Source organism: Heliangelus exortis, chromosome 30 (genome assembly GCF_036169615.1).
Source record: "Heliangelus exortis chromosome 30, bHelExo1.hap1, whole genome shotgun sequence".
NCBI lineage: Eukaryota > Metazoa > Chordata > Aves > Apodiformes > Trochilidae > Heliangelus > Heliangelus exortis.
Window position 1 is genome coordinate 410685 of NC_092451.1, and position 9434 is coordinate 420118.

At 42.8% G+C, this 9434-nt stretch overlaps 1 protein-coding gene across 3 annotated transcripts; it reads left to right on the forward strand.

Annotated features, from left to right (window-relative positions):
• The first annotated feature begins 893 nt into the window (after positions 1 to 893).
• POLB (DNA polymerase beta) lies at positions 894 to 8908 on the forward strand. Of its 3 annotated transcripts, none has more exons than XM_071729011.1 (15): positions 894 to 1048; positions 1137 to 1194; positions 1280 to 1346; positions 1700 to 1774; positions 2254 to 2312; positions 3371 to 3420; positions 3834 to 3885; positions 4197 to 4251; positions 4339 to 4411; positions 4902 to 4972; positions 5267 to 5353; positions 6498 to 6562; positions 7096 to 7235; positions 7864 to 7970; positions 8804 to 8908. In XM_071729011.1, exons 1-14 carry the CDS (start codon positions 988 to 990, stop codon positions 7956 to 7958), a joined length of 1008 nt encoding a protein of 335 aa, XP_071585112.1. In that variant the 5' UTR covers positions 894 to 987; the 3' UTR covers positions 7959 to 7970; positions 8804 to 8908. The 3 variants fall into 3 exon arrangements, with proteins under 3 accessions (XP_071585112.1, XP_071585113.1, XP_071585111.1); XM_071729010.1 differs by having other exon boundaries at positions 895 to 1048; positions 7864 to 7979; positions 8810 to 8908; XM_071729012.1 differs by lacking the exon at positions 8804 to 8908 and having other exon boundaries at positions 7814 to 7953.
• Positions 8909 to 9434: the final 526 nt, after the last annotated feature.

The window sequence follows — 9434 nt, forward strand, 5'->3', positions numbered from 1 at the left end:
AATCAGCGCTGCCAATGAGCATCACACCAGCCACTGCCAACCTCTTCAGCACCCAGCTCCTCAGATCCCCCATGGTGTTCTGCTCATCTGCTCATTCCAGAATCCGATGCTGTGCCCATGATTTCTTGAGGCACATAAGATACCAGCAAGATACAAAATTCCTGTTGTGTTTGTCAGAAGTCACCTGCCCCCTGACCTTCCTGGCTACCATCCCAGCTCACCCCAAAAGCCTATCCAATCCCAACAGGGCCTGCGCAGCACCTACAAACACAACTGGAAAGTGCTGCACTGAGTTGCCACAAGTTACTTTCCCTTGGCAGCAACCTGGCCCCATCTGCACAGCCCACTCGTGGGCACGGAGCTTCCCTGCCTTAGAGCAGAGCCCTGCTCGGGGGGGTGGGACCACACGTGGGAGGGGGGCACCCACCAAGGGTAAAGCTAAAAACAGGGGGTAGGGCCCAGAGGAGGCAGAGCTGTGCACAAGGGTGCACAGCCCAGAGAAAGAGGGTGGGTCCAAGACAGGTTGGGATGCAGCCACCAGCCCTGCACCATCACCCCGGGGAGGCGGGGACCTCCCAGCCCAGCACCGCTGTGGACTTGTCTGACTCTCGAGGGGTGAAGGGCTTAGCGCCCTGCTTTTTCACTCTATTAATCTGTCCTTAGCGCTTCTCATGGCAACAGCTTTACTGGAGTTCGACAGTTCAGGGTGGCCCGAGGTCTATATAGCTCAGCTATTTAATATGACATTTTGCCAAACGGGCGGGGCCAGCGCAACGTACACAGGTCCCCAAGTAAAGAAGTCAGTTTATCTTCACTAATCTATTAAATGATACGATAAGAACTGAAGAAACAAAACAACAAGACAAAACCCCGGTGCGGTCCTGCGCACGCAAACTGCTGCGGGACACGCCCTGTAACGTCACGGCCGGAAGTGCCTCCTCGCGCACGGCGTCCCCCGGTTCCGCGGCGGCCGGTGCGGTACCGGCCATGAGCAAGCGGAAAGCGCCCCAGGAGAGCCCCAACCAGGGCATCACCGACTTCCTCACCGGTACGGGCGGGCCGGGGCGGCGGGCGGCGGGGCGGCCGCGCTCCCTCCCTGCCCCCGCCGCTCGATCTCACCGCCGTTCTCCCCGCAGAGCTGGCCAACTACGAACGCAACGTAAACCGGGCCATCCACAAGTACAACGCCTACAGGTACCGCCTCTCCCCCACCCCTGCCGCTGACCCGACCCGGGGCCGCGCCAGACGGGCGGGCGTTCTGACAGGCGCTGTTCCGCAGGAAGGCGGCCTCGGTCATCGCTCGCTACCCGAGCAAGATCCAGAGCGGGGCTGAAGCCAAGAAGCTGGTAGGTGGCTGTGCCCGCCGCTGGCCCGGGGGCTGCAGCGGTCTCTGTTGTGTTGCGGGGGGGTTTCCCCTTTGCTCCGTTACTGCTGAGCTGCATGCGGTGAATTTCAGCCACAAGAATTCGAGCCTGTTCCAAAGCTGGTGCTTTTTGGGGCACCTTTAATGTAGCCCTTGAATTGCTGTGTTTCTGCTGCTTGCTCTGACTGTTATGTTGCCTTATGGTTAGGTATTTTATCACGGTCTCTGTGGCTTAGTCCTGCTTTCTGCACTCAGTTCTGGGGAGCTTTCATTTCTCTGTAGGTACAATGGCTTTAAGTGATCTTGAATTTAACTTGTCTTCCCCACAACATTTAGGATGGAGTAGGTGCTAAAATAGCTGAGAAGATAGATGAGTTTTTGTCCACTGGAAAACTACGCAAATTGGAAAAGGTAGGTTTCTTTCCTTTGTGCTATATTTCTCAATAAATGCTTTTCTTTATATCTTGCAAAGTAGCTTGCTTGCTTTGTGCAATTTTTTGCCCCTGGAGAGACCAATGTCAAGCTTAAGAATGGTGGATGTGGAGTCTATGGTGAGTAGAAAGCACAGAATGAGAAGCTAAACCAGGGCTATGAAACTGGAAATATTTTATGTTCTGTAATCAGAGTGTGAGTGTCTTTTGTGAGAAGTGGAATTCTGACTGGGGAGGCTCCAGAGTTCTGTGGTTTAACTGTGTTCTTTGTGGGTAGTTAAGGCAGTTTTCAGGCTTGGTACATCCAGCATTATTGTGATGCACAGGACAACCCTTGGTGCTGTTTTGCACTGATGGATAGTGAGTGTCCAAAGCAGAGTCTCACTAAGCTATTATCTTCTCAAGATTTGATTGTTGCAAAATGGAGTAAAGAAGGGTTTGTTTTTTGGTGTTTTTCAGATTCGACAAGATGATACAAGTGCATCTATCAATTTCCTCACACGAGTTACTGGCATTGGGTAAAGATTTTTTCCTTTGTTTGTTTTTTCCTACTTCTGTTTATTTGATGGAGTTATGAACAGATTTTGTGTGGTTGCAAATAATGAACAGAATGAGTTTGAGCTGATGTTGTAGTGCCCACTCAGACATTGTAATTGTGATGACACAGTTGGATGAGAAGAAAGAGTACACTGTTGTCAATTAAAAAAAAATGTAAATATAGTGGGATTTAAGAATGTTCTTGAGAAACTGGAATGAGATGCAGAAGGAGAAGCTTGGATGCTGTCCTGTCTCAGGACAGTGAGAGTTGCCTCTCCTGATCTGGAATCCAGCAAGAGATAACAAGGAAGAGCAAGAAAGGAAGTAAAATCAAGATCTGGCAATTCTGTTGTAACATAACAGTTTTATTGTGGACATGGATTCACAGTTTTTCAGGGTGGTAGAGCTGTAGTCCCGGGATTCCAGTGTAGTTGGAGAGCAGTTCCTCAGGGAAAAACTGTGCTTCCAGGCTGCTGGTTCTCAGTGTTTTTAGATATTGGGCAGGTATCTGGGTACAGCAATACTCGAATGCCTTTCCCACAGCTGAAATATTCCTTCTCCACAGAGTCACACAGATTAATCTAATGACAAACTGTTAAAAGGGAAAAAGGTTCAGTCACTAGTTTGAGTGTTGTGCTTAAGGCAAACTCCAGGCACCCTGGAGCTAGGACTGTTTTGCTGTACTGTAGAGGTTGCAAACTAATGCATCAAGGTGGTTCAGAGACTCATTGTGGTTAAAGTAGTTCTTATCATGAATCCATCGTTGTCTAAAGAAATATTGCTTGTTTGATGAGATTTGTTTATTTTTTACAATTATACATTACTGCATGGTTGCATCAGTGCTAAAAAATTCACAGACTAAGCCTTGGATAGCCACCTACTGACTGAAATGCCCGTGCTGGTAAGAGGAAGACTGTAAGAAGCTACTTCAGTCTTGGCCTTGAAGAACCTAGGCAGTTACATATTGAGTTCTAATGTCCTTTTCAGTGTTGTAAGATTCCTGCTGTTCCTGATGGTAGATTGCCTTCTCTCTTTGCAGTCCTGCTGCTGCTCGGAAATTTGTCGAGGAAGGAATTAAGACCTTGGAAGGTAAGTGTAACTTTCTGTCCTCAGTTCACCCTCCAGTAATGTCTTTTTTTCTGTCAACCTGCCTGTTCCCAAGTACTACTGTGACAGCAGGCATGCTCTAGCCTCTGGGGAAAGTGTGTAAGTTACTGGATAGGCTGGAGGCATTACATACATCCAAAGGAAAGTATTTGGAGATTACTTTGTAAATAATGAGTCTTTTGGCTTTGAGGTGAATGCTCTTTTGCAGTCTTTGTCAGGAACACTCTACTCGTTCTGGTGGTTGAGTAGCCAATTTAAATCTCTTACTTTGTGTCTGAGGTTGCCGTTTTCTTGTTGCGTGTTCTTTGTGTGCATCATCTTTTGCATTGATGGAAACTTCCTTTAAGACTTTTATTCCTCAAGTAACTTTTAAAATTTTTTCTTTATTCTTACAGATCTAAGAAAAAATGAGCACAAGCTGACCCATCACCAACGGATTGGGCTGAAGTAAGTTTTCTTGGGTGCAAGTGCTTGGCTTTTCTAATGACTTCTTCAGATTCCAGCATGTTATGTAAGGTTACCCAGACCAACTAAGGTTCTGTTCTTTTTTTCCCCAGTCAAGCAATTGTGAGTTTTTACTACTGCTTGGCAATATGTTTGGTGAGAATGGGGAGTTTTTTGTGCTGTGACAGTAATATAAGTTGTATTCTTTATTCTAATACACATTTAACTGATATAAATTAAGATGCTACCCTTGCTACTCTTTTAGTTTCTTCTATTTCTATACATGCAGATATTTTCTATTTTTATACATGCAGATACTTTGAAGATTTTGAGAAAAGAATCCCAAGGGAAGAAATGCTGCAAATGCAGGTAAGAATGACTTTAATGAGGATTTGAGGCACGGATGGCCAGTGAATGACTGACACCTCTAAACAACACTTTATTTTTTTTACGTAGGAAATTGTGCTGAAAGAGATAAAGAAGCTGGACTCAAACTATATTGCTACAGTCTGTGGCAGTTTTAGACGAGGTTGGTACTCTGATCTTATGTCTATTTCAGCCTAGTAAGAAAAAGTCATTACTATATATGCTCTTCTTTCATTACTATGTATGTTCTTCTAGAGAAGCAGTCTAAGCTGGAACCTCCCTTTTTCCTGTTAGTGTTTTCTTGGCTGCTTAGTTCAGTGATGAAACACCCACATAAATTCTTGATTCTTCACCCTGCCCCCAATAAAGAGTAGTATATTGTAACATGTGAATTGTTTGCTTTAGTTTTATGTTAAAGATATTTGTACTTCACCATAGAATACAGCAAGAAATTCATGGGTGTTTTCTGAGATCTGTGGGGTGCTAAACTTTTTGAAGAACAAGGTTCTCTTAGTTTTTCCACAAATATCTTGAATAGTGACTGGCTATTTTCTACCACTAAAAACATTTATAGGAAAAGGTTAGATGAATGTTCATCAACATTAGTATATTTTGCCTTGTGTAGAGTCATGTTGTCTTTGGTTCTTTCCCAGGTGCAGAGTCAAGTGGTGATATGGATGTTCTCCTAACCCACCCAAGTTTCACATCTGAATCACCCAAGCAGGTGTGTTTCTGTGCTACTGTGGATCAGTGCTGTGCATTACTTTTACAAGAGTTTAAATTGAGAAAATATGTAGTCTCAGACTTGTGATGCAACTTACTGCATATTTTATTTACTATAGTAGTAAACTCTTATCTTGGACCACCCTGTTTATTTTGAGGAGTGATAACAGTTTCTCAGGTCTGTGTATTGTGTTTTTCTTGCAGAACTACTCAGTATGTTTACTCCTATCCTTTTTTTCTGTTATTTTGTTATTTTTTGAAATAATCTTTTCTTCTGTGTTGTCTCTATTGCTAGCCAAAACTTCTGCGTCAAGTTGTTGAACAACTGGAAAAAGTCCACTTTGTCACAGATATGCTGTCCAAAGGTGACACCAAATTCATGGTAAGGCTTTAAATCCTCCCTTTTCCACCCGTAAACACCTTATGCAGTTAACTGCTAGTGGACCTCTCATGGCAAGGTTTCTGTATTTGAATATATACAGGTATTTATGTCATTCTGAACTCCACTGACATAATCTTCATCATAAAGTGCCAAAATGTGTCTCTGTTTTGTTTGATGTTTCCCAAGACTGTCAGCCCAACCTCACTTCAGGTGCACTAGTGACCACTTCTGTACCTGTCCTCAAGATTTTGGAAATACTGTATTTGATCTTGGGCCTTATGTCTGCTTTGTTCTGTCTAATATGTAAAGTACTTCTGTCTCATTTGTTGTTTTTTAGTTTTGTTGCAGACCAAATTTAATGGGTAAGCTGCTAGACTCAAGATACAGTAGAGATTATGTGTGATGAACAAATACTGTACTGAATTACAGGAGTAGTCATGTTTTTTAGGTCCCTTGCTCAGGGCAAAACATTTTTTTCCGTTGAAGGTGTGGATTGGGCGTTACTTTGTTTCACTGAGTCTTCTTTATAGGCTTCTGGTGTCTCGGTCTCACAGCCTGGTTATAAGTTAATTGTAACAGACAGGTGTAGAACCATAAGCAATATAGAGTGCAAATGAGGGCTAATTAGTTTCTGTCGATCACTCCTACTGGTTTTATGGAATTCCTTTGGAAGCTCAGAGGAGTGGTCCTGCAGGGCGTTCACCCAAAGGTCCATGACTTACAAATTTCTATTCAAGAATCAAGGTACTGTTATATTCAGCTAGTCTTTTTAAAGGCATAAGTACTTAAATATTTAATACTACAGTTAAAGACACTTGCTTTCTCCAGATGAAAGTTGTCCTGAAAAGCCTGATAAGAATTAAAGCAAATGAATAGGAAATGAGAAGTCCTGTGATCCTTCCTAATGTAACAGAAACTCAAGAAGCAGTTATATGCTACTTTGAACTGTGGTTCTCCTAGCAGTATAAAATAGTGGTTCACAGTACCATGGCATGCAACTGTTCTAGTTGCATACTTAATCAGGCCAACGAGACTTTAACTTTGTAATGACTGAGGTTTGTTTAGAGGTTGCTCAGGGGTGGGTAGGTGAAGATTGATCTCAAATCTGTTTATTTGCATTTTTGATTTCTTGCATTTCTTACAGGGTGTGTGTCAGCTACCAAACAAAGATGATGGGACAGCCTATCCACACAGGAGAATCGATATCCGGTACACAGACACAAAAAAACAACCCCAAAACCCTGCATTAACTGTCTGCTACATAGGAGGCATTTGCATCAAATTCTGCATTTGGATCTCTACTTCCATGCTCAAAACATGCATTAACTAGGTTTCTAATTCTTTTGCAGTATGGAAGCCACTGTACAGGGCCAGTATGTACAGCAGGTTATAAGCAAGAATGTTGTATTTTGAATCATGACTTTGTATATGATTTCAGAATTACAGCCCACTTTATCACAGTGCTTTGGCATTAGTTCTTGACATGAGTGTAAGCACTGTAACAGTATGGACACTGAACATCAGTAGCTCCAGGGTCAGAGTAGAGGTGCTTAACCTTTTTTTGATATTCAATTAATTTAATTTTGCATTTGACTTGTGGGAAAATCAAATATACAGAGTTCCAGAATGTGTGCACATAAATACCAAGCAAAGAGAACAGTGGCTGAATTCCAAATGGTTTGGAACTTTTTTGTTACATATTTATTCTAATTATGTACTTTTTCTTCCACTTTTTTTTCTAGGCTTATCCCCAAAGATCAGTATTACTGTGGTGTACTGTATTTCACAGGAAGTGATATATTCAATAAGAACATGAGAGCTCATGCCCTGGAAATGGGCTTCACAATCAATGAGTATACAATCCGTCCCTTGGGTGTCACTGGTCAGTGGCCTTTGCACACAGAATTCTTTCTAGTTACATGCTTTGTGTGACTGATGTCTGTTACAGCCCAAACCAGGACAGTGTCTTACATTGCTTTTTCAGTGTACTTCTGATAAATACTGTCGTTCATGAAATTTGTCAGTGTCCTTTCTGGTGCTGGACACCTTTGTAACAGAAGAGGTACAGTACGGGCACCACTGTGGCACAAAGTTACCTCTTTGGAACACCCAATCTGCTTACATGAAGATTATTTTTTTTCAGTGTTGTGCAGACACGTGGTTTCCCAGTAGTTTAACAAGAAATGCTCTTCAGTTGTTTTGTTTTGGAGGGGGGCTGACTGTGCATAAAGATATGCATGAGTATATTTAACTGCATAACCATGTGGACCTAAATAACCTAAATAATAACCATGTGGACCTAAAGTTAATCCATTACCTTATTTTCTCTGACACTAATGAGAACCAGTATCTAAACACTGTAGAAAAAGTTGGGAGGGTGGGGGAGAGGTTGTGTTTGAGTTTTTTTGAGTCTGTTTATGGCAGTTTTGTCTTAAACTTGCAGTTCATTTGGCATTTCAGGATTGCACAGGCCTTCCACCTTTCAAACAGCATCTGTAATTTGCTTGTAGGAGTTGCTGGCGAGCCACTACCAGTGGAATGTGAAGAAGATATCTTTGATTATATCCAGTGGAAATACCGAGAGCCAAAGGATCGGAGCGAGTAACTTCTTGTCTAGGTTTGTACCCTAGTGAGATGTTTTCATAGCTGCTTACTGAACATACAGAGTCCATACTCTTTGGATGTTGTGACAAAAAGTGCACATTGCTGATGTTTAAAGCAAGTCTGTGGCACTAACACAGAATGTGGAGTGAAGATTAAATCTCTCTCTCTTCAAAGCTGATAAAAATTGTTTAACTCTATGGGCTGTGATACTTAAAAAAGTAGGGAAGGGTGGGAAGGGTGGTGTAGCAGTCAGGACCCCTTAAAGAACGCATATTTCGTAAAGGCAAAATGTTTCATCTGACTCGTGTTCTCTCTGCCTTTATTGGGCAGAGTTTGCATCTGTTTTGCCAGGCTGCTTAACCTGACTTGAGTCCTATAGCAAAGATGGATGTAACACTGTTTGTTATTTAGATCTGGGTTAAGCCTACAGAACAGCTACATTTTTACTTGCTCTTATATAATTAGTGCTGGTCAGTCTTTGTAATGATGATTAAAGATTGATAATCTCGCTTATCCCCTTATTTTCCTCCATTTTTCCTATTGTGGATTTAATTATTTTCAGGGAATGTTCACCAACCTAATGCATGCAGTGATATGTAACACAAGTAGAAATTAACTTGTGATACTTCATAGTAAAAATATACATAGCTGATGTATTCTGTGTTTTCTTCAAAAATTGGTGTGAATAAACGAAGTGAGAATTCTGTCATGAATGTGTAACCCTGTGCATTTTTTTAGCTGTAATTTTAAGAGCATCAAAAAAACAGGAACATGAGCTTACAGTGCTTTCAGATGGTTCCTACATAGCACACAGCATGACATTGATGCATTCTCCATCCTCAACAGGTATACTGCTCAGACTACTTCTTCTTGGGACTTGAAGCACAATTTGCTGGCCTTGCATTCTCTCTTGGTAATTCTCAATAAATTCTTATACATGGAAGAAAAATAGCTTGTTCAGAGTGTGTGCTTGTTTTTCTTGAACTACATTAGTATATGATGTTCTTATTTTTCTGCCCGTCCTCCAACCCCAGTTAGCTGGCTGGCCCCTCTTCTGGGCTGCTGTGTTACTTAATTCTTTTCCTCCTCCTCCAGAGCTGGATTGCGAGAGGCCTGGTAATGTGGAAAGCAGTAGCTACAATCCTTGTGCTCACCATAGGGAATCTGTGTAAATGGGCATGTACAATAGTAATATTTGTGCATACATTACTTTATGTGCAATGTATTGAGGGTAGCAGTTGGGGTTTGTCACCGATGGTGGCTTCACTGTTCTGTCAGTGTTTGCTTTGGTCCTGGCCGTCAGTTCTCGGTGTGCCTGTCTCATTCCCGTGCCTCAGGGCTACAGGTCTGAGTAGTTCGGGGCAGTCCTGGGAGCGAACTGCTGGTTGCGGTAGCTGAGGGGCTCGGGAGGAGCTGCAGCAGCCGCTGGAGGCTGAGTCAGGCTGCGTGCGGGGAAGCTGCCCTGCCTGGGGCCCGG